The 25,753-nt window shown below is 44.1% G+C and overlaps 2 protein-coding genes across 2 annotated transcripts; both read left to right on the top strand.

The window, feature by feature from the left end:
- The first annotated feature begins 4 nt into the window (after positions 1–4).
- On the top strand, positions 5–6,158 carry LOC144519467 (gamma-enolase-like). Its single transcript, XM_078252610.1, has 12 exons — positions 5–1,360; positions 1,596–1,691; positions 1,827–1,885; positions 1,982–2,051; positions 2,170–2,303; positions 2,387–2,609; positions 2,712–2,909; positions 3,947–4,023; positions 4,437–4,561; positions 4,650–4,758; positions 5,292–5,350; positions 5,564–6,158. The coding sequence occupies exons 1-12, from the start codon at positions 1,276–1,278 to the stop codon at positions 5,631–5,633; spliced, it is 1,305 nt and encodes a 434-aa protein (XP_078108736.1). The 5' UTR covers positions 5–1,275; the 3' UTR covers positions 5,634–6,158.
- Positions 6,159–8,095: 1,937 nt separating this feature from the next.
- atn1 (atrophin 1) lies at positions 8,096–20,056 on the top strand. The gene is given in 11 exon segments (XM_078252607.1): positions 8,096–8,332; positions 10,159–10,295; positions 10,686–10,787; positions 11,202–11,321; positions 11,497–14,324; positions 14,475–14,685; positions 14,828–15,749; positions 15,752–16,384; positions 17,609–17,776; positions 17,963–18,143; positions 19,311–20,056. Coding segments are annotated over 10 exon segments (5,226 nt in total). The 5' UTR covers positions 8,096–8,332; positions 10,159–10,268; the 3' UTR covers positions 19,345–20,056.
- Positions 20,057–25,753: the final 5,697 nt, after the last annotated feature.

Raw genomic sequence — 25,753 nt, 5'->3', positions numbered from 1 at the left:
CTCGTCACCTGTCTACCTTTCTTCCTGTCTCCTTTTATCCCTATCATTAGATCTCTAAAGTTCTCCGACATGGCAGCTCGTTTTGTGCATCCGCCTTTGCTTAGATGTATCCTCCTCGTTGTTTCTTTGTTCTGATGTTTTCTACCTGTCATCCACATCTGAAGTATACAGATGTTTGTTATCACTTTTCCAGGAAACCGTTTCTTTTCAGCAAGTTATGACATTTCTTTGCAGGATAACAGAAACCACAAATTAAATGTTCATGTTAGCAGTCTGCTGGTACAATATTTCCACATGTGCTACTGCAGTTTGTTAGCTGATGAGCATAGGTAAACTCGGCAAACAGTGCCAATCAAATGACAGGACTTTTAGGAGGTCAGTAAGACAATGTAGAGTCCAATTAGAAAGGTTCCAACACAAATCAGCACATTTTCCTCATTCTATTTCCCTGAAGCTTCACTAAAACAAAGGAAATGCATGTAACCCTGCTATTCTACTTGGTCCCTCTTTCCACTCTTTTTCTTCTCTCCCAGTTTCATTTGCTGCTCTCCCCTCTGCATCTACCAATGACTCACATGCTCCCCTCCCCCCCCTGTGTGTCATACATTTTCACCCCTTCTCCTCCCACCTCCCCTTCCCTCTGTCTCTCCCTCTCATTCGCCCACATCCGCTCACTTTCTCCAGCAGGCTTCAAACACTTTGCAGGTAATGCTTAAAAGATTGATCTATTTCTTAATTCCCTCCATCCCTCTAAACCTCCACCTCCTCTTCCTCCACCCCATCTCCTCCTGTTCTGTGTTTTCTCACCGTCTCATCTCTCCATTGGTCCATATTCTCAGTCACTGACTGAAACAGTGCAGAAATTGAACAGGCTTGTGGTCCGGAACAGGTTGACAGTAGATTCATAAATAGGTATGCATTTTGAGCTTTTGATTTATGTTTCCTTCTCTGTGTATGTGTGTGTGCCAGCATCTTCCTAGGGAGCATCTTTTCCACAGCTTTCCATCCCTAAGGCTGCGTCACTATCATCACAATGTATATGTGCTTGTGAGGAAGAGGAAAAGAGTGTAAAGTCATTGTGACTAATGTAAAATTGAGGCCGTTAGCTGTAATGAAAGTGTTTTTGTTTGCTATTTCCTATTTTCATAGGCATCTGTCTCAGTACATTGATTCCCTCGCTCATCCTTTTGTTTTTTAAAGCATGTATGAGAGCATGTATGAGAGATGTAATGTACAAATTGTTAAATAAAGCATTTCTTTCTTTCTTTTTGCAGGATGTCTATTGTGAATATTGTTGCCAGGGAGATCCTGGACTCCAGGGGAAACCCAACTGTGGAAGTAGATCTGTACACTAGCAAAGGTTAAACAATAAATTCATTCCTTCAAAGAATTACTTATATTCTGTTTTTGTACCGTCAGTTGTGTTTTTGTCTGATAATGGGCTTGACGGTGTACCTTGTCTAATCTAAATCTTGAAAAATCATCACGTTTGGTTCGCACAAGCTTCATTTGACCTTTTCTCACCCCTCCTCAACCTTCCACTCCCATACATGCACCTTTCTCTCCACCCACCAACCATATTTTCTCCATTCCAGGTGTGTTTAGGGCTGCTGTGCCCAGTGGTGCATCCACCGGCATCTACGAGGCTCTGGAGCTCCGAGATGGAGACAAGACTCGCTACAAGGGCAAAGGTGAACACTTGTAATGAGATGAATCCTCTGTGCTTCTGTCTTTGCCAGTGTCTCTGCTTTTGCTTTGAGCATTTTATTTTGTGGTTTTGTTAAATAAATGTGAAATACAGATCTCCTCCTGTTCTGCTGTCTAAGGTGTAACCAAAGCTGTTAGTCACATCAATGACACTCTTGGACCTGCCCTCATCCAGTCTGTGAGCATCAGTGCAGAATCTGATCAATTTAAAGTGTAAAATGGCTGGATGATTCAGTGATGAATGAAGATCTCTGACATTTGGTTTTTCTTTCAGGGAATCAATGTGTTGGAGCAGGAGAAACTGGACAACACGATGATTGAAATGGATGGCACTGAGAACAAATGTAAGGCTCGTTCACATCTCATGTGCGCTGATGGCATATGTGTGTAATTACATGTTTTCGCACCAGTGGTCACTGACAGCATCTGTGTGTTGTGTGACTGCTTCTGTGTTTCTCCCAGCTAAGTTTGGGGCCAATGCTATTCTTGGAATATCACTGGCCATATGCAAAGCTGGCGCAGCAGAGAAAGGTGTTCCCTTGTACCGCCACATTGCTGATCTGGCAGGAAACGGAGAGTTGGTCCTCCCAGTTCCTGTGAGTCCTGTATTATTGTGCAAAAATGTAATTCTTCCAAACACAAAATACAGTCTCATCTCCCTTATCTGTCTGTCACTCAGGCTTTTAATGTGATCAATGGGGGCTCCCATGCTGGTAACAGACTGGCTATGCAAGAATTCATGGTACTTCCTGTAGGGGCGGAGTCTTTCCGTGATGCTCTGCGTGTGGGGGCGGAGCTCTACCAGACACTGAGAGGTGTCATCAAGGAGAAGTATGGTCAGGATGCTACAAATGTGGGCGATGAGGGAGGGTTTGCCCCAAATATACAAGAGAACAGTGAAGGTAAGCACAACCACATATTCAACATATAACCACATGTAAAACATTCCCTTTTTCTTCCCTTAATTTCTTGTGATGTTTCATCTTTTTGTTTCTCTCTGTCAGCCCTGGAGCTGATTAAGACTGCCATAGAGAAAGCGGGCTTCACAGACAAAGTGGTGATAGGGATGGATGTTGCTGCTTCAGAGTTTTTCATCGAGGGCAAGTACGACCTGGACTTTAAGTCTCCACCCAATGCTGCCCGCAACATCAGTGGTGAGGAGCTGGCGAATATCTACCAGGGCTTCATTAACAACTACCCAGGTGTGTATTCTGATATGTGTGAGTGTGTAAGATTTCAGTCCTGAGTAATTCTTCTCTTACAACTGTTATAGTTGCATAGACAACATGATGTGGACAACTTATCATGGAACTTTAAAATAAGGGAAATGTACTTCCACAGGTCACTGAGCCTGCAGGCACGTCTTAGCATCAGTTTTAACCGATTGAACCAAGGCATTTAATGGATACACCAGGCTATTTTTTTTATATTATATTATATCTACAACTGCCATATTTCTTTCGTCACCTTTTTAGAAAGAGAAGCTAAGAGAACAAGAGAGCTGGATGTCTCCTCAGCCCGGTCTCTCCTCCCGAACACTCGGGCCTGTTAAAGGGGTTTTAATTATGCGCTACAGTGCACATTTGGCAAGCAGGGACTGATGTGGCTCTTTACCCTGTCAATGGTGTGCTTCCTGCTTGTGTGGGCATCAGTGTGTAATGTGAGTGCAGCATTTGTCCCATTAGAACATGTATTGTCTATGCCACTGGTGCCCCAGTCCTATTGACTTGTGAAATGAGTTGTTCTCAAAGTTTGTAATATTAGACTTATGCTAGTCTATATCCTTGATGTTCCACTTCCGGGATTGCTCTGTTGACGAATTTCACTCATTTAGGCCAGATATCCGTTGCCTTGGGCTTCCTTTGTGTTGGCATTTTAAACTCTGGTCGATTTATGAGGACTATGGTTAACCTTTTTTCAGATCTCTGCAGGGTAAATTGAGACAGCCAGCTATCTGTCCAATCTGAAATTTTCTGTTGCACGACTAAAACAACTTTGAAACATTTACATTCCACCAAAACAAGTTCCTTCCTGAGGCTAATTTACTGCAGCAACACGGCTTTTCCCGGTGCTTAGCACCACCCGAGGCGATTGTGATTGGTTTAAAGAAATACCAGTAAACCAGAGCACGTTTTTCTCCCATCCTGGAATGCTGTGTGGACTAGCCAGACTCTCCTCCGCAGCGACTGACAAAGCGAGACTAGACTTATGCAGAAAAATGATCTCTCTTTTTTTTTAGTGGTGTCTATTGAAGATCCTTTTGACCAGGATGACTGGCCGGCTTGGTCCCAGTTCACAGCCTCAGTGGGCATCCAGGTACACTTTTTCCTTATGTTATCTGGAAGTGAATTAGTCAGGTCCTTTAAGGGGTACTCCAGCAGTTGAGTAAAGCACTTCCAACCATGACAATTATCAAAATTGATGCTGCAGATTTTGTATTGCAAGTATAGATGCAAAATGCTGCATTCGACCATGTCCATAATGAAACTTAATAGCATATTTTATTGAATCTCCTTGCCCCGCGTTTATAATGCCGGCTGATCTTTCTTTGTAAAATCAGTGAAGTTCCTATTTAATATTATTGGTGATGTCAGTGGAATAGAATGTAAGTCTAAGTAGCCTACATAGGTTGACAACAAACATCCTGGGCTGAGTAGACCTGATACTTCTACTGTGAGTAACAAAGTTCACCTTAATCTGTCTGTAACTTAGTTGCATAATTTGTGCAGGTGGTCGGAGACGATCTGACAGTCACTAACCCACGCAGGATACAACGAGCTGTGGAGGACAAGGCCTGCAACTGCCTGCTGCTTAAAGTCAACCAGATTGGCTCTGTTACAGAGGCCATCAAGGCGTGAGTTTGTGTGTATTTGATGCATTGACATAGGCACACATGCATGCATCATATTTATATATTTATTTATACTGCCCCTGCCTCTCAGGTGTAAGCTGGCCCAGGAGAACGGCTGGGGTGTGATGGTGAGCCACCGCTCAGGAGAAACAGAGGACACTTTTATAGCTGACCTGGTGGTTGGTCTCTGTACTGGACAGGTTAGACACACAGACACACAGACACACACACACACACACACACACACACACACACACACACACACACACACACACACACACACACAAACAATGGGAAGTGCTGTCCGTTCTTCCTTTCCCAATTAAGTTACTAATAGAATTCTACATTTGTGTCATTGCATTACAATAGTTGTCCCTTTCGTCACAGTTAATGAGACAATACAAATATATAAGCTATATTACAAAATAATGACTATTTAATAATAATAATAATAATAATAATAATTGAAATGATTGAAGTTGTGGAATAATAAGTTAATAAGTCAGTTCACAGAACACAAAACAGCCTGTTTCTCTATTAATTGTGAATACTTTTGGAGTAGTTGCCATTATTTTTGACATTTTACAGATGTGATTTATCACAAAAAAAGCAATCGAAAGATCACTTTGATCGTGAAAATAAGTGTTGCTTGTTAACCAAATTTCAAGGGTTAGTAATAATGTAGCTGCACCTTTAACTCTCTGTGACACTTGGTATTTGTGTCTACTTCAAGATCAAGACTGGAGCTCCCTGTCGATCAGAACGTCTGGCCAAATACAATCAGCTCATGAGGTGGGTATCCATAGCTTGATTTGTATATGTATGTACAGATGTATGTATGTATGTATGTATGTATACAATATGTATGTATATGTATAAAAATGCCACTTTTATATTTCTCTTCTTCTGTCCCTTTGTTTCATCTGCTGTTGTCCTCTTTCCCATTCATCTGCCTGCTCTACATTTCTCTCTATTTTCTTCCTCACCTCCTCTTCCTCCTCTCAGGATTGAGGAAGAGTTGGGTGACCAGGCTCGCTTTGCTGGGCACAACTTTCGCAACCCCAGTGCCCTTTGAGTGCCAGTGCCATAAGCAGTGGCACACAAGCACGCAAACATATAAATCATGTTATATTTCTCTGACGGGCACATAGTACTGACATCATGACACCTGTTTCAGCAAAGCTCTAACCACACTAACTTAAACGCATTAAGCCTAATTAGTTTTCAAATAATAATGCACAGATAATGAACTGTAGCTACAGTATATTGACCAGGCTCTTCAGTGATTGACTTAATTGACTACAGCCGGTTGCAGCAAAATCCTGAACAAAGCCTGGAGGAAAAGATCAGTGTTTCACCCCACAGCAGACGAGCACTTCGCCTGATGCACTTATTTAGTTAGTTTCTCATTCTTTCCTGAACCCTTTGACTGTCTCCTTTTGACTCACTGCAGAATGGGTTTGATCTTTTGTGTCCTGCAGTTTCCTCTCCCTCCTGTTCCTCATGTCGTTTCTGATGTGAACTCTCAGCAGCTTGCTACAAAATTGTATCTGTCACGTTGTCTATTAGGTTATCCTTAATAAAGAAATGGATACATATTAACTCGAACCAAAGATCTCTGTCTATTTGTTTAAAGGGAAGGCTCTTCTTCGTTTCTATTGCTTAAAAGGTAAATAATCACTGAATCAAATATGGCTATAAACCATCTCTGTACTGTTCTCTGGTAAGAAGAAACATACAAGCATGTTCCACTTCCGGCCACATTAAATATTGACGTCACAGCAGGTGATGAACACTGCTTACAAAAAAGACGTACAGGAATGCTGCAAAAAAGTAAAGGTCATTCCTGCTGATACGATATGAAGGAATCATTTAGGAATTTTGAAGGAACCAAACAGGAATTCAGCATAAACCTTGCAGGAACTCAAGGGGAATCTTCTGAATTTTCTGTAGGAAATTTACAGTAGAAGGATTTTTTTTCCTGCATGATGCCAACTGAAGGAACTGAAAGCAATAATTAATGGCCACCTATACTTCTGCATCTGCAGGATGACAAGTGCAACAATGGGATATGTATCATCAAATATGATTTTACTAATAGTATAGGCCCATAAATACACATTTTAAAAAGGGCCTACATTCTAATCTAATATATCCGATGCCGTTGTATATTAATCGGTTACATTAAATTGTAATATATTTAAAAATGTTGTGACTTAATAATCATAGCCTGATGTGTGATTTATTGCATTAGTCTGTGTTTTGTATTGTTTTGTCTGTATTTCCTTGTGAGTTTTTGCATTTAAATGTATGTATCTATTGATGAGTTTGTGTTCTCTACTGTCTTTTATGTAAGTGTTGTGTTATTGTATTTAAAAAAAGGGTCCATCTAGGGACGTGCATTGCAAATTAGCTTCGGCTATAAATGCTGTGGTGTGTGGCATAGGTCTATGCTACATACTTGTCCCTATACAAATAAACATTAAAAAAAAAGCTCACACCTGCCCATGATAACAACACATCAGCTGTCGCTACATTGTAACGGCGCACGGCTGCAGATTAATTATCAGGTGCTCACGCTGAACCGAGCAGCAGAGGGAGCGCGAGCGCGACGAGGCTTCGGTTCCTGTCGTGCCGGGCTGCTGGTGATGATGATGAAGGAAGGCTGGAGCCGCGCATGCGCAACGGGTACAGTCTCCGGCCCGGTTTCCATGGTGACCACACAATAGGAGACGGGACAGGGGGCTGCGTGAAGGGGAGAGAGGGAGAGAACGACAGCAGCGGAGCGGAGGGGAGGAGAGGGGAGGAGGAGGTCTGCAGAGCCGCTTGACTGGACACACCGCTGCAAGCTTCCCCCAGACAGACAGACAGGGAGCTGCTGGACAGACACATAGGCTAACACACAAGAGGGCACGATTTAGTTTGTTCATTTCTTAATTGTTTAATTATTTAAAACGAGTTGGAGCTTTCTTTGTTAAGTCGCTGAAATTGTCATTAAAATGCTCACACAATTAGATGTGTAGCCTATTTTCTCTTTAGTCCACCTTTCAGCTTGTTTGGCGTTAAAATAAGTGAGGCCTGTAAGAACAAAGACCTATTTGACATTTCTTCACGAGATAAAGCCGAACAGCTAGTTGTTCGGTCTGAAGCAGAGCTTCTCCATATAGTAAAGGTGACTCTGGAGGGACTAGGCAACAGAGACAGAGAGAGACCCTCCCTCTTGATCCCCTCCCTCTTCAGAGTTTTGGCCCTCTCTCTGCGCCTCTATTCCTCCTTCTCCCTGCCTCACTACTCCCTCCTCCTCCTCCTCCTCCTTTATCCTCCCCCTCTCTCCTCATGCAAATCACGCCCTCTCCTCTCCCTTTCTCTCACCCGACGTGCATCCCTCTCTCTGGCTCACCCCTCCGCTAAAAATTTGTGACTGTAAGACCGGAGAGGGGATATAAAAAAAGTGCAAGTCGTCTTCCTTAGAGGAAGGGGGGAGTAGGTAGGGTGGGAGAGGGGGGGGCAAAAAAAAGAAAAAGGGGGTGGGGAAGAGGCAAGGGTACGCATCAATTTGTAGTCTTCAGTTGGCACCCCTGTTTTTTTTTCCTGCAACGAATAGAAATAGATTTCTTCTGCATTATTATTATCGGAGCCCGTTGCAATATGAGCCAGCACAAGCCTCTGTTGACAGACGCCTGGGCTCTGAGGTGTGTGTGTCAGCGTGCAACATAAAACGACAAAACAGAGAGAGAAAGGGAGAGTGAGAGCACGCATCGCTGGATATTATAGGTAAGTAAAAGGAAAAAATGGATGCGTATACTGTGTATTTGGAGCTATTCCTGCTGGCCACGTTTGTCCTCTCCCTCCCATTTTTTTCCTTTGTGCTTTAATTACCATCATGCTCCTGCGTTATGGCTAAATTATGTCCCGGTGAATTAATGTTAATAGAGTGCACGACGCGCACCCACATTCCAGCGAGGAAAGGGGAAGGGAGAGCCGGTGCGAAATGCCATGATTCGCCATTCCATATCCTCTTTCTTTTAGGATGTGCAGCGTCTAGAAACAGCACTGCACAGGCATCCATTCTGATTGTGAACATGTATGTGCTGCTGAACGCGACTCTCCCCGTCGTAGGTGGACTGTGTTCCGCCGTGGTAGTATGAGAGGCAGGCGGTAGAGCAGCTTTGGCCGGCCTCTGCATGTGTATCAATAACATTCGCAGGGAGAAAGAAGAAAGAGTCGTTGCAGTGCTCGCCCGCTGGTGATGTAAGCAGAGCAACTGCATGCTGCTGCTTTGCATCACATGCAGTGGTCAATTTGTTGATAATGCATGTGCTGTTTGCTGTGTGCTCAAGCGTGAGCGTGCAAGGGGACAAGTGATGTTAATGCTGGTGTATGTTAGTGATGTGTGTTTGAGTCCTAGTTGTTTACTGACCATGGCCATGGACCTGCCATTGGACCACAAACAGGCCAGTAGCTGCCACCTGTAACTGAGATGCATTATGTACAGTAACCCACTAGGTTACTGAATGTTTCCTGTGTGATAAGTCATGTTAATTAGGCTGACTATACATACACTGCATGCTTATACATACATGTGGCATGTTTTTTTTCTCTATTCTGCATATGAAGTGTGAACAGTGATTGTAAGGGTTAAGATTCTACTCTGATTGGATCAGTCACTGCAGCATGCACTAATAATAAATGCATAGCCATGTGTAGTGTAGCTGGTACAGGATTTATAGGAATCAAACACACACACACACACACACACACATGCACAGGCTGCATAGAAGTGTGTACAATGGCTCTGCTAACTGTTCAGCCAAATATATCTTTTTACATCCACTGGTGTGGACTATTTATATCCTCATTGAAAATACATGAGCCATTTTTTCATCATAGTGGTACATGAATGAATGGATTAGGCGAACCCTTGCAAAGTAGTCCACCTATGTTGTCAGGCACAGCCAAATGGATAAAGAATCTTGACATTGTGCATTTCCCTAATGGCTGGCTGGATAAATAAATAAGAATGTGATTTTGCCGGCCATAACCAGGTCAAGTTAACCACAAGTGGCTGTGGGTTTTGGCTGTTGTGGTGAAGGTGGAAGGAGGGGGGGACTCATATGCTTAAAATATCGAGTCTTCTGCAGGCTGCCTTCCAAAATGCAGTCTACCAATCAGCACCTTTTCTGCTCCGGTCTTATTTTCTGTTGTTTTAATGTTAAAGCAGCCAATTATACAATACCCAGACAAGTGCATTCTGTTAGTGTGAGTGGGTTAACCAATTGTGCCTGTGGATTTTATGCTGCTGTGGTGAAGACTGAAGGCTGAGAGGAAACTGTTTGGAGCGCAGCGAAAAGCAGTTGTGCCAAAACAGTGTGAAGCATGCTGGGAATTTGAATGTTGCAACAGTGCTTTTGCAGTTTTAAACTCAGATGTTTTCATAATGTGAAAGATTCTTGAGCTCCACACTAGGTGCAGATAGGCAAACGATATTGCGTATCACTGTATCCTTACTAAATGTTCTTTAGCAAATCATTGAATTCTTTGTAGGATTTCCATGCCGATAAAAACTGAATAATGCTTTCTTTGTTTATGCTTCTTTACAGGTTTTGGTTGCTCTCATGGTGTAACACACAGCCCAGTCAGTAAGCAACAGGAAACAGTTCAGTCCCTGCAATGGCTTGTGTTTTAAAATGAGCGTTTTAAAGAAGAAATAATGAAAACACGGACACACAAAGAATCGGTATGATCATAATTAGTTCAGTATGTGATAGTATTTCAAAACAACCAGGATGTCTAAGATGTAAATCATTTATTTGTTTGTGAGATTCCACGTTTATATTTGATTCTTTCCTTTGCTTACAGTTTATCCCTCCTCTCTGTGGCCTTCTCTCTATTATGGACTGTTTTTCTTTTCACCTCCCTCCCATTTTTATTCTCCACTTGTTGTCCTTTCTACATTCCACCTTAAATTGAATTAACTTGACTTTCTTTTGGCTTCTATTTTCATTATAATCAACACGTATTTCTCTCTGTATATCTCCTTATTCCTTTAACTCTACATTGTTTTAATATGTAATGCTTACCATTCCCATCCATATCTTCTCCCTTTGCTGGACTTTGGGTTTTGCAGATGCCCATGCGCAGTGGGCGACGGCGGGGGGCGAGTGAGGAGAGAAGGGGCAGACGCCCGCATCCCAGCCCCACTCGCCCTGAACGCAATGATAGACAGATGGTTAGAGCACACCTCTTTTATATCTTTATCTCTCTTGTCATTGCTTTGGCCATACGTTTATGTGTGAGCATGCAAGTACTGTAACAGTCATTATGAGCAATAAATAACTGTCCTGTGTATTACGTTTTGTGTGTGTGTGTGTGTGTGTGTGTGTGTGTGTGTGTGTGTGTGTGCACGCTTTCAGTGCATGAGTCATCAGTCTGATTGCCACAGACATAACCCTTGCAGTGTCAGTATTGTTTGATAGTGTGTTTTACAACGTAGTTCTTTGAAATCTTTGATGTTTCGTGTTTGACATTGATGTTTTGTGTGTGTGTGTGTGCATGCAAGTGTGGCTTTGTTCTAAAAACAGTTATGGGCCTATTAGTGATTCAAAAGCATCACTACAGAATTAAAAGTCTTGTGTTGTTTTAGCAAAGAGGTGCTGGTGAGGAATTGGCTGGAAATCGCTTCAGTCGCCGATCACAAGGGCATGATTCATCAGAGAGTGAGGGGGAGGAACTTGTTTCTCCTCCAAAGAGGCAGAAAGTTCAGGTTTGTGTTACATTTCATTAACCTGTTATATAAAGACAAATTATAAAGCTTTGATTCGGCTAAATCATCCAAAAGGCACTGTCTAAGTAGTAAGAGTTATATTCTTTGCTTTTACAATATTGCCACGTTCACAAAATTTACATTTTTACCTCATCCACAAATCTCTTCTTGTCAGGATTCGGCCACTACCCCAAACCCTCCGACATCAACACACTCGACTGACAGCTCGGCTCCTTCCACTGTCCCACCTCAAACCTCAGTTGCCAGCCAATCCCGTGAGAGTGACAACGAAGATGGCCAATCCCAGGGCAGTAGGAGTTCAGTTGTAGGGAGCCTGGCCAATAGCAGCAGTAGTTTGAGCAGTGGGCGGGATATAGACCAGGACAATCGTTCCTCGTCCCCAAGTCTCTCAGCTTCCCCTTTGGGTAGCCTGGACTCTGATTCCGATGGGCCCGACTCACCAAAGCAAGGAGAGAGGGAACGGGAGAAAGGCAAGGAGGGAGGAGTGGGGAAAGGGGTGGGAGACGATAGGAGAGCGCTACGAGAGGGGAGAGGGGAGGAGTCCTGTGGAGATGGAGAAAAGAGGGAGATGGATGCACGAATTGAAGACTGTCCATCTCTTAAGCCCCCCTCCACTCCATGCTCTTCCTCTGGTCTGACTCCCTCACTCCGCGGAGCAGGGGATTCATCAAACGACAGCAATAGTGGGAGAAAGTCCTATTTTTCCATGGACTCCAAATTGATGTGTAAAGTTGAGTATGGTGGACCCACGAGCATTGACGGAGCACTTAGTGGCAGCAGAATGAATTCCAAAGCCAGCACGCAGTGTGTGACAAAGACAACTGTTTCGGGAGGAGATTTTTCCCATAACAGCCCCAACATTCCTCACTCTTTACCCCCTCCTCTTCCTCCTCCACCTGCCCTGAAGCCCCTGGAGCTTGGGGGACAAAACCTGCCTGCTGAGGTTAAGATAGAAAGAGACAAAATTGAAAAGGCAGACAAACTCCTGGACAAGGCTCAGTCCACTCCTCCTTCTCTGTTGCCACAGACCGGCCCCCAGCCACAGTCCCAGCCTCAGACCCAACCCTCTACCCACCCTCACCACTACAGCTCCACCAGCTGGCAGGGTGGCACAGCAACTGGTTGCCAAGGGAGCTGGGGATACACCCGTTACCCTGGCAACCACCACCCACACCAACCACAGCACCAGCCCCCAGTGCAGCAGCAGCAACTTCCCTCTGTTTACAACCCTCCATCCTCTCGCCACTCCTCCTCCCACCCCTCTTACCTCCCCCATCCTCACCCCCACCCCCACAGGGAGTACCTTCCCAGGTACGCTGGAGGGGGAGGGGACAGAGAGAGGGGGGCTGCAGGAGAGAGGGAGAGGGGAGTGAGGGGGGAGTGTGGGGGGAGGGAGATCAACAGAGAGTTCTCTGCTCCCATTGGCAACAGCAGCAACAATAGTAGTGGGGGTAATAGTAATAGTGCTTGTGGTGGGATGAGTGGGTCTAACAGCATCCAAGGCAGGGAGTTTGGGGGTTTGCCAGTGGGTCAGAACCGGGAGTTCCAAGGTTCTGGGAGAGATGGCCCTAACTTGGGTTCTGAAAGAAGAGACTTTGGTCCAGCTTTCAGAGACAGAGAGCGAGAAAGGGAACGGGATGCAGGGAGGGAGTTTCCATTGCCAAACCAAAACCAGAGTAGAGACTTTGGCCCCAATGGAACTGGAGGTGGGCATCCCAGAGACAAAGATGGAGGCAGATGGGGTGAGTTTGGGGGCCAGACAAGAGAGGTTGTAGGCAACAGTAACCCAAACAACAACTCCCTCCCCCAGGGAAACCCCCAAAGTTCAACCAGCGGGTTACCTGCCACCCCAATGCTGAACCGAGACCCACCTGCATCACCCCAAAACAACCCAAGTCACCCTTCCCACTCCTCCCTTCCCCCACACCCCCACCCACATCCCCCAAACTCAACTAGCCGAGACTTTCCTCCTCCTATGGACCAGGCACAACCCCCTTCCTCTGGAGCAGATCACTTTCACAGAGAGTATCCTCCCACTGGAAAAGACTTTTCTGCTGGGGCGCCTCCTTCCACTGGCACAAATCGAGAGTACCTCAGCCCCCCTGGGGTGACTCCAAACCTGGGACGAGAGTATTCAGGGCCTGGAGGAACCCATCACCCCCACCCACCTCACCCCCACTACCAGTCCGGGCCCAGAGACAGAGAAAGAGACTCAAGCCTGCGAGAGTCTGCTCTGTACCAAAATCGTGGAGGCCCAAATCAGCCTCCTGCGCTCTCTCCTTCCTCCTCTTCCAGCCATCACGGACACCCTCCAAATGCTCCTTATCCCCCTCCACCGCCTCCTCTACCAACACCCCAAACCTCCCACACCCAGCCATCCCCATCAGGTATGGCACCCAATGTACGTCCCCCACACTACCAGTCCTCCACCCAGACTCCTCCAACACCCCTCTCTCCATTACCCAGCCCATCCACAAATCAGATGGGAGGCTTCTCACCTTTTCCCCCTGGCTCCTCATCTGGACCCAACATGCCACTTCCTGGGCCAGGTGTGTCATCCAGCTGTTCACCTGGATGTCGCCCCTCCCCCTTCCATGGCACTTTGAACAGCCACCCTCCCTTCAGTGGAACGTACCATTCCAATGGGAACAGTGGCAGTAACATGGCCAACAGCAATAGCAACAGTAGCGCACCCAATAGCAGCAATACCAACTCGCAATCACTCTCGCCTCAAAATGTTTCAAAAGGACCTCCACCTCTTAGTAACTCAGCCAACAACAACAGCATTTCGACCCCTGCCTCTAGTTCTTTACTCCCTGGTGGAGACGGACATTCGGATTCGGGTCCACCTCCCACACCTGTTATCAAAGAGGAACCAATAGAAGAAAGGGAAGAGATTGAAAGCCCTCCACCGGTGTTGAGAAGCCCCTCTCCTGAACCCAAACCTGTAGACATTCCCATCCACGCCAGCCAATCAGCACGGTAAAGTCAGAATTACATCACCATCCTATTTGAGACTGTCACTCTGTTCAGTCCCTCTTCATTTGATCAGATGTAATTAACAGTAACATGATTATGACTCCTGGTGGTTGTAGTAATGATGTATTACTCTGCTGTGTCACTTGTGTCCAGGTTTCACAAGGTCCTTGATCGAGGCAGTGGGAATTCCTGCGCCCGCAGTGATGTCCTCTTTGTCCCGTTGGATGGCTCCAAACTGTGGAAGAAGAGGAATGAGGTGATCGAAAGGGCTCGCAGGGAGGTCGAGCAGCGGGCCAGAGACCTCAGAGAAAAAGAGAGGGAACGAGAGAGGGAGCGTGAGAGGGAACTGGATCGGCATCTACAGGTGTGCACATTTGAGTGTGATAATTATGCAGCATGTCAGATTTAATGGATTTGATGTAGATTAAATTGGTCATTTTTACGGGAGGGGAGTAAAGCAGATCAAGACAGATGTGATTGACTGTCTTTTACTGTTTTCTCTACAGCAGCAGAAGGACGTGAACGCCGCTGGAGGGGGTCGCCAGGGCTCCTCTCTCTTCTTCCCCTCCTCATCTTCTATCATCCTCGACCCTTCATCTTCTTCCTCCTCATCCTCGGGCAACTCTGCCTCCCACCCTCACCCCCAGCATCATCCCTCACACCCGCATGCTCACCTTGCTCCAGCACACCATCTCCACCCCACCCTCGCTCACTCTATCCCCCACTCCCTCCTCCTGCCATCTATGGGTCAATCAACAGTGGTTGGCCCTCAGGGTGCCCTGGGAATAGGTTTAGGAGGTCCATATCTGGGCCCTGATACCCCAGCGCTGAGAACCCTCAGCGAGTATGCTCGCCCTCATGCTATGTCTCCACTCGGGGCAGCAAGTCGCGCCCAGGCACACCATGCACAAGTTCACCATGGCCATCCCCACGTCCACCCCTCATTCTTCCTTCCTCAGTTCCAGAATCATGGATTAGGCCACCCGCATCATCTGCCTCCTGATGCAGCTACAGCTGCAGCCATCTTGGGCTTTTTGTATGGTGGCAGCCTTGAAGGGGGTCCAGGTGTTGGAGGCCATGCTGGGATGGCAGGAGGCCCAATACCTGGAGGGATTGGGGGTGCAGGGTTAGGAGGAGTTGGCTTTCCTCATGCAGTGGCTGCACATCGAGAGCGAATAAAGCAAGGATTTGAATTTAAGAGTGATGAGCGGGTTTACCCACCAGGGGCTATACCGGATCATGCAGCTCTTGCCCTTGCTCACTCTCATTCTCATGCCCATGCCCATGCACATGCCCATGCTCATGCCCATGCCCATGCCCATGCCCATGCCAATGCCCATGCCCATGCACATGCACATGCACATGCACACTCCCTGCTACTTGGAGGAGGTGCAGCGGGAGCTAATGAGGTGTCACTCTATGGTACTCCTCCCCAGCTCCCCCTGCCCCACCGCACCTCCAGAACCCAACCCTGGCCCAGGTTACTCGACCTCCCAACCCTCCTGCCCCTCAGTCCCTGTCCAATCCACCCCCTTCATCTCTCCTAACACCCTCTCTTCCCTCTCACCCTTCATCGGCACCGCCGGCTGCCCCCCAAGCCCCAGCAGGCCCTGCTGCTCCTCCACCAGCTCCTCCTCCACCTGCTCCGCCGACCTCCAACGCCTCCTCACTTCTTCACCCAGTCCCCCATTCTTCTTTTCCCAGCTCCCTGTCCTCTCATTTGCCACCAGCCACTGCTCCAGCCGCTGCCTCTGAGAACTACCCCACTCCCACTCGCTCTCCTGCCTCTTATGAGCGAGACAGGAGTGGGGAAAGAGAGCGGGAGAGGGAGAGAGACAGAGCAGCTTTGCCGGCCTTTGGGGACAGAGAGCGAGAAAGAGAAAGGGAGAGAGAAAGGGGAGAAAGTGGTGGAAACGGAACTGGAGGAGGAGGGGGAAGTGGAGGAGGAACAGGTGGAAACGGAGGAGAGAATCTGGGGCGTCTGCAGATGTTGAATGTGACACCTCACCATCACCAGCATTCACACATCCACTCACATCTTCACCTGCACCAGCAAGACACAGGTACTAACCACTTCTACTACAAATGTTGTTATAATCAGTATCAACTGCCTTGAGATTGCACAGATGTGTTACTACGAAAACATTTTGTAGTCTAAAATGAATTTATGAGGGTTGACTCGTACAAGATTTGCATACTATAAAGGTAAAGGATAAGGTGAGCGATATTCTGTCACCATAGACCTCCATTATTGCCCCAAAACTATAAATAACAAGTCTAAGAGCCACACCATTGCACTGGATGACATGTTCCTTCTTTATGATAGGCACTGTGGTTAATTTTGAGTCAATCCCACATTCACCGTGCAGCAGTGTATGTTGGATTTACACACCAAATGTGTCATAATCCATGGGTTGACAATAGTCCCAAACAAATGCACTATTTACTCCTGTTTGAGTAACATTTGCTAAAAACTGCAATGCCAAGCTGTGGAGCTGAGATTGCTGAGCCTTTTTTTAATCTATATATTTGTGACCCATTTTTGAAGATTTACATCTTCAGGAGTAACAAATAGGCTTGCGGTTGTTTTCCACAGACAGTTCAGTGATGTGGTAACACCAGTCAACCATCACAAGCAAGAGAAGTCTTTTTTCTCTCTGTCGTGTTTTGTTTAAAATGTGCATATTAATATTTTGGGTGGTGCAGTGGTTAGCATGGTTTCTCACAGCAAGAGGGTTCTGGGTTCCAATCCACCCGGTGTTCTGTGTGGAGTTTGAATGTTCTCCCCGTATTAGCATGGGTTTTCTCCGGGTCTTCCGGCTTTCTCCCACAGTCCAATGACATGCAGGTTAGGTTTATTTAGATTAATTGGTGACTCTAAATTGCCTGTAGGTGTGAATGTGAGCGTGAATGGTTGTCTGTCTCTATGTGTCAGCCCTGTGATTGCCTGGCGACCTGTCCAGGGTGTACCCCGCCTCTTGCCCAATGTCAGCTGTGATCGGCTCTAGCCCCACCCCGTAAAGGATAAGCGGTTACAGATAATGGATGGATGGATATTAATAATTGCATTTCACATTTACACTTACACTGCCATTATGGTCACTGACTTAGTGTTGCATTCAGAATCCAGATTTCTCAGATTTTAACTTTCTCAGCTGCTCACGTGTCACCAAGAATCACACATTTCTTACATGTTTCCATGCTGTGTGCATTATCTTTGTTTTGAATTCATAATTTGACTCTTATTAAATATCTCCTGTATTTCCTATTACATCACTGGCATCCAGCGACGGGCGGGGTACACCCCCTGATGGACCCGTTGGCGTCGGGGTCTCCTTTGACACGCCTCCCTTACCCAGGAGCCACACTAGGCACCCCCATCCTGGCTCACCCCCTCACTGACAGCGAGGTGCTCCGCCAACAGCTGTTCGGTGAGGAGAAGGCTCCTCGTCCATGTACTTGTTCAGTTTTTCTCTCTAAAAACTTCACAGTGATGAAAGTTTCTAAAGAGACTTTTTGAATATGATGATGATGATTGACCTTGGTGCCCTTTCACCTCCTTTATTTCTCCGTTTTCCTTTTTGTATCCCACCTGCTCTTCCTCTTTCCTCTTTCTTTTTTATTTAATTTTTTTTATACAGGTGCTCCTTTCCGTGACCTGCCCCAGCCGTCCTCCCTCACTGGTCCCATGTCGGCAGCCCATCAGCTCCAGGCCATGCAGCAGGCCCAGAGCGCAGAGCTGCAGATCCAGAGACTGGCCCTGGAACAACAGTGGATCCATCACCATCACCACCACTCCCTCACCCAGGACGAGTATTACAGGTACAGAGGCTGTCTGTGTGTCCAATGTAACTGCCACTGTTAGTAATTAATTTTTTGATAATTTTTTCTATTAATTGCTAATCCCTGTCTATAAAATCACAGCTTCCCAAGGCCCACTGTGTTGTCTTCCAATTGCTTTTTTCCTGTTCAACCAACAGTCCAAAGCCTAAAGATATACGTACATGAACTATGATACAAAACAAAGAAGAGCAGAAAATCTTCACATTTGAGTTTGGCATTTTTGCTAAAAAAAATACTTTTTAATTTTACAATTAATCAAATATCACAATAGTTGCAGATTAATTTCCTTTGACTAATGAATTAATGTATTAATAGTTTCAGCTCTAATGTTGCAGACACTATACTGTATATGCTATTGGCATACATGTGCCTAGAGTTTTGCACTGTCCTTAAAATGAGACCCAGTGTTTGTCAGGCCTAACCCAGCTGAACCCACCCACCCAAACCTGACTCGAGACGCAAAGCCAGATTTTCTACATATCAATATTTTATCTTTTATTTACCGTTACCTCACCAGGTTAATGCATTTCATTGGCTACACTCTTTCTCTCATTGGTCACTGTGAATCTACTTGCAACAAATGACTTCCACGGATGGGAGAGACATTTCTTAAAATTACATTTAAAAAGAATCCAAACCTGATCTGACAAACAACAAAATAGCCTGACGACCCAATACTGTGATTATGTCTGGTTATTACATTTTGATCAGATTTTTAACAAGCCTTATTCAGGGGCTGAGTCTAAAAACAACACAAATGAATAATCATTCCTACTGTTGTTGTTTTGTTTTTTTAGATGAAAGCCCAGGGTTAGTGATACTGGCATTTGGCAGCCTTGGGCTTGTTGATTAGTTTGTTACAATTGGCCAGCCCACCAAAGAAAAGGTAGTTGGAAAGCTGGCAAAATTGTAAAGCATCTCAGCTGTAAAGTCAGCTGTGTGGCACAGAGGGTGTTTTCTCTGCTCATGAGTGTGAAAAATGAACACATTAACACTAATTTACACACAAAAAAATTAAAGCTTTTATGCATCCCACATTTTGGGAGTAAAAGCTGCAATTATCTGAGAGGAAATTGAACCCCAATCTTTGCTGTGACCTTTAACTTCAAATTGCACTCTAACATGGTTTCTCCTTTGACCTTTTAGTCACCTGAAGAAAGAAAGTGACAAGACCCTGTGAGGGAGGGGCACGACAAAGAGCAGCATGGAGAAAAACGAGGGAGAATGTGTGCAAAAGAAAAGCACTAAAAACTATGAAGGAACAAAGACTCTGAATAAAAGCTGGACTAATGGACAGGGGATCCACTGAAGAAAACAAGCAGATTTTCAAGGATTTACAAAAGAGGGAGGAGGGTGTGAAAATGTTGCACACAGTCCCTGTTAACTGCACCATGTTGAAGATCCAGACTCCAGCACTTCCCTGCATAATGTTCTCAAACTCAAAGTCCTGTTTTGTATCGTGCTCTGTACAGTATATTAGATGGGGGCAGCAATAGTGAAGTACAGTATGTGTAAAATACTTGATGCCAGAAGGAATGTGTACATGAGTCTCTTTTATGTCATTGCATGTAGCTAGGCGCTTATTCTGAACTGGTGAAACTTTTGGTTCTATTTTTAGTAATTACCCCCTCTTTTGTATCTGAGGGGCGTTCTATATGCATGAGACCAGCAATTTAGTGTTATGTTATGTTTATGATCAATAGTATTGTTATTATGATTAATGTTGTCTGTTTGTTGATAATGATATAATTATATATACAGTACATATTATTTGTATTATTTTTTTACATTTTCATGGTATGGCAGTCGGTTTTTATTTTTTATTTTCAATTTACCTTGTGAAACAAGATGCAAATGAAGGCAAAAAATCTGGAAATAAATTATAATCTTTTTTTGCTAGTCTCTGGCGTATTCATGCGTGCACTATTTCCTCCACTCTCACATACATTCAGACTATTTGCCCCGTCTTTGTTTTATACAAGTCACTCATGCACAAAGCATATCAAATTCCTCACTCTCCTCCCCCTCCCCCCTCTCTCTCTCTCTCTTTCTGACTCCCCCCTCTTTCTCTCTGTCCCTCCCTCTCTTGGTTGAGTGTAGCTAATAGGAGACACATGGGATGAGTGTGAGACATGGGAGTTGAGGCGCTCCAGTGAACACCAGCCACCCTGTAGAGCGAGCATTCCTTACTGCACAGTAAAAATGAAAAGGAAAGGAAAAAAATATATAAAGAGAGAAATGAAAAGGAGGAGCTGTGAGAGTGTGATTTAGTGCTGAAGGCTCTGGGCTGTGTGTGTTCTCACCGTGTCCGGCTGGAGGAATCTCCTTCAAACCGAAACGGATCACTGAATACGGCCTTCATGTTGCAAGACAGAGTCACTGCTGGCTCGCAGTTTCGTGGGACATGTAGATCTGGCTAAACAAACTTCACAATATTCATTTTTTGTCATCATGATGCACTCTGTCCATTTAAATAGTCTTACATGGTTCTCCACATGCCTAAAGTCTGCATCCCTTTATTTATGCAATAAAAGCTCCTCCTAATGATGTGACATTGATTGATAGCCTTATATATATATATATATATATATATATATATATGTATGTATTGTACAGGGCATGCTTGTGAGTTGGTATGTAGGTTGTGTGTCATTAAAAGTCACCTTGAATAAGTGTGTCAACATAATGTAAAGTATCCTCTAGCAGGACAAATCAGATTTTCCCCTCTGGTGACATCACATCTGGGGGATATTCTTAGCACTTCATCAGTCCTCTCTCAGGATGGATGAAAAAGATAAAAGACGTTTGAACACTGAATTTCATATAGGCCTAGTATTATGGATTGGATGTAAAAAAAAAAATTATTAGCAGCTCTTGTTTGCAAATCTAGGACAAAGATTTTCAAATAATTCTTATTCTTTTATATTGGCCTACTTTTAGTACCACATATGAATAGTTTAGTGCATCAGGATAACGCACAATGGCAGGTCAATTTTAAATAACAGGACTTCTGAGTGCATCCCTGTGGTTTATGAAATTATCTGTAATTAATTGTAGTGTCACTGATGACAGACGCCAATCTGATAGCAATAGGACTGCAAAAACTACAAATGATTCGCCAGCACTTTTGATTCTACATACCAATATGGGTGTGGATTAAACAATCAAGGCCACAGAACAACACCCTTCTTTTGTAATACAGTGTTTCAATTGCTTAACGATTGCCAAAGTCATGCAAGCCTCATATATTCTAAAATGTTCCTCAAATAATATATACTCCTTTGCTTGAACATTCAAATAAACAAGTTGTTCCAAATCAATGTGTGTGAGTGAAATAAAAATAAGAACAAAACCCACACAGCCTCACATTTGTAGCACACTGTTGGAAGATGCATAAATACAAAACAAGCTGGTTCTACATACGATGGGATCTCACTCTCCCCTGTGCCAGTATCCAAAGAAAGCATTCATACAGACACTTAGGCAAAAAGTTCAAAACATTTGACACCAATTTCCAAATGTTATCACAGACTGCGTCAAGCTACGCTGTCATAGATCCAATGTTTGGATTTGATGCTTGCACAGTGTACTTTCCACAAACAGGGATTATTTTGTTTTAGGCCCTGTCCCACAGCTCCCTCCAGCAAAAATATATTCCTTTCTGTACTTTCACTTTTCATTCAAGCTCTGTTTTGCCTGAGAGGGGACACTTTTCCGCGTCTTCTAGCTATCGTATTTGCTCCAAGACCATCTTTCTCCTCCTGCTGGAGCTGTCATACTCCCATAAAGGTCATCTAATGACCACAACTAACTCTTTATTGCGCCTGTCCACTGCCTCAGTGCTGACTGTGGCTTATACTCTGCTTCACTTGTGGTTATTTTTTTTCCCCACAACACTCCTGTCAGGACTTCAGACTGTCATCTCCAATTTTGCTGTTGTAATTTTACTTTTTATTGGAGCTCCTCTGTTTGTCTCGTTCAATTAGATGCAGAACGTTTTCCCATGCCATTGAGGGATACTCACTTTGGTCAATGAAACATCTGCTTGAGCAACATCTCACCAACAGACAACCTGCAAAGTTAAAAGCAGAGAACAGTCTGTTGCCTTTTTCACCTCCTCTCACCCGTGCAATAAATCTCTTCTGACCTGTTGCTCACTCCACTCTAGCCTAAAGAAGATGATCCCACAGGATCATGCGGGTAGCCAGAACTCTCTGCCTCCTTCCACCACACACCAGGGAGGTGGAGCTCGCTGCATTCTCACCATCTCAGCAACCAGCTACAAGATCAAAACTGGTCCAGTTAGGTCTGAAAATTGAGAGCTTTTTACTGACAACGCCAATGACATTATTATTATCTGGAATCCCACATTTAAAACAGTCCATGATTTGATTAACAAAACGGAAACCGGTGGACCTTTGGGTCGAGGAACCGGCTTGAAAACAATAGGTGTATGAGGATCCTGGCTACATATTTACCTACACAAAACAGATGTTTGACAAAAGGAGGTAATGACAGTTGCAAAGGTAGTCACGGTGTCAGTGTCATACTTATCTATCCTGTGAGGAAGATCCCACTTGTAATTAATTTGCCCTATTTTTTTTTCCTTGCAAGTTTTCGGCTAGGCTAGTCTTTCCAACATAATACTTTTTGTCCTTTTTAACTTCATATTTCTATTATCTGCCCACATGCTGGGAGACTGAGGCTCCAGCCCTCCATGACATTGAATACATAAAAGGTGTAGAAATGGATGGGTGTATGTAGTGTTGTTGTACTACAACATCTTCCATAATTAGAAAAAGAATGGATGAAATCTCGGACATGAAATATTTATGAAATTGAACGCATACTTTGATTGCATGGCTTGCTGCTGGATTTGAGCTGAGGATGACAGCAACACATTTAAAGAAGGCTTTTGATGCTGATATATCTATTTACAATGGGTCCAAATAAAAAAAGATTACATTCATTTCCAAGTGCACAGTAGTAGTTAGAGGATTCAAACTATCACAAGGTCAAGATTTGAAATTAGTGTTGCATTAAACTCTGAGGTGACAAAACCACGGGATGTTTTAATTATTCACACAGTCATGACGGGTGATGGAATAATGATAATCAAATGAGACCTGTCAAAAAGTAAACAAAGTAAACCACTAATTCAAGCCATTTTTTTTTCAAATGATGGTAGGATGTTTTCAGCAAATAGGTGCAGTGGTGACCTAAAGGTTAGAGAAGCAAGCTTTGACCGGGAGGTCGTCGGTTCAATCCCCAGACCGACAGGATAAAATCTGGGTGGGGAAAGTGAAAGAGCAGCACTTGTCCCTCCCTCATTACCACGACTGAGGTGCCCTTGAGCAAGGCCCTTAACCCCGATTGCTCCAGTGGAGCTGCTTAGTGGCCAGCAGATCAGACTGTGGTTGTACTGGGCAGCTTCCAGGTATGAATGTGTAACTGTGTGAATGTGCTCAGGGTGTTCCTGCAAACAGAGAGGCTTCCTCTCACTGAACCTTCCCTGAATAAATAAAGGTTAAAAAAATATATATATAATAATAAAATAAAATGTTTTTTTCCCTCCGATACCTAAAACGTTTGGTACCTATTTAAAGAGAGCAAAGAGTGAGGGAACCCTTTAGGCCACAGAGTTAATGGGAAGCACATTGCTCTTTCTTACATCTCTGGAATTTTCTGAACCAGTGAACCAAACAGCAGAGAAGATGCAGACTGGGTTGTGAAATGAAACAATAAGGTTATCTGGACACACCTGTAAGTGTTGTCCTATAACTTCTCCATTTACCAGGGGTGAAATCTGTGTTTGGAGCAACACTTAATTTTTTGGAGCAGCGCCCTGCAGCACATAATTCATCGTTATTTTAATCCAGAGTTTCAATTTCAAAGAGATATTGTGTCATCATTTTAATTGGCTACTCTGCACACTTGTAGTAAGCGGTTTACTGCACAGAGTGCATGGATGTACATGAGAGCTCTCAGAAAAATCTCTCTCCAATGAGTGAGTGTACCCTAAAATAATAATCCAGTTCAACAAGATGTTCTACAACATTGTGAGACATGAATGAAGTGTAGGCGCTGGCCACTTAGCACAGTCATCAGCATTTCAAGCATTATTATTTTTTTATCAAGCTGGCTGACACATGAAAAAAGAATGTATGAACTGAAAAAGTTTCTGTATTGGCTCATTGAACCACAATGAACTCTGTATTTAACTTAAACTTTAATACTGTATCTACTATTCATAATACAAAAAATTGAACTCTACCGCTGCTGCTGCATATGTACATACGCACTCTGTGAATCACAGCTCCCCGCATTACGAATCTCAGTTTCACCCCTGAATATAACTAATGGCTTCATAATGACAGCAAATAGAGAGGGCAGCGGGGGGACGTCCTGTCTAATGTCACCCTGAGGAGGGAAGTGGACTGACTGTGTGTTTCTTGTGTGAGCCAGAGCAACATCCCAAGTTTATAGCTTTTGCTAAATAAACCTGAACATTAGACCCCTAAAGATCTCATCCCAAAACCATGGGCTTTGATATGCTGCTATAAAAGCATCCTCTCTCCTCAAAAAGAAAGACTTTCCACAACACTTTTGGAACCTGGTCGCAGGAATTTGCTGCCATTCAGCCACATGAGCATTAGTGAAGTTGGATACTGATGTTCGGTGATAAGGCCTGGCAGAAAGTCAGCGTTCCAGTTCATCCCAAATGTGTTGGATGGAGTTGAGGTCAGACCAAGTTCTTCCACAACACACTCAGAAGAGTAGCCTATCCTCATTTTATACACTCTTTATGTCACAACAGCTAAGGGCTTTCCCACATTTTTGCTATAAAGTTGGAACTACATGGGCTTTTTTCTGGCAGACATTTGACTTGTCAAAGTAGGAAAATCACAGGTGTTACTAATAACATTAACAATGGCTCGAGTGTTCCAATGAGCCATGATGGCGAGCCAGCATGCACAACACCAAGACCCTGAAAACAAAGCAGAATAATGTATTTATTATATTTTTGAATTATAATTCATTTGTAAGCATCACTTTATTATTGCAGCTGGTTAAGGTGGAGCTAGTTTTAACTACTTTAAAAACTGCAGGGTAACTTAATATATAACAATGCATCATCATTTGTTTGTTGATTATATTTTGTGTTAATAATGTGAATATGTAAAGTAAATAGTAACTATAGCTTTCACATAAATGTAGTGGAGTAGAAGTATAAAGTAGCAGAAAATGGAAACACTCAAGTAAAGTACAAGTACCTCAACATTTTAAATGTACTTAGTTGCTTTCCACCACTGGGAATAAGGGGTTATCTCTGAATGAATAGTTTGACTGTAAGAAGGCTACTGACTGAGGGTACAGTTCCCAGAAAAGTACATACTCAGTACATTAGACACTGGAGTCTTAACACTGCCAGATACTGTAGATTGATGTGAAATTGTGAATGAAATGCTGTTACTGCCACCTTCTGGAGTACTGTGCAACTTCTTATGTTCCTGCAGCAGAAAGCAGAATACTTTAAACAATACCAAAAAAAGAGTATTTACAAGTATAAAACACCAGAACAAAGAAGG

The sequence above is a fragment of the Sander vitreus genome, chromosome 6, assembly GCF_031162955.1.
Source record: "Sander vitreus isolate 19-12246 chromosome 6, sanVit1, whole genome shotgun sequence".
Lineage (NCBI taxonomy): Eukaryota > Metazoa > Chordata > Actinopteri > Perciformes > Percidae > Sander > Sander vitreus.
Note: the sequence above shows the minus strand (reverse complement) of the source record. Positions and strands in the feature narration are given on the sequence as shown.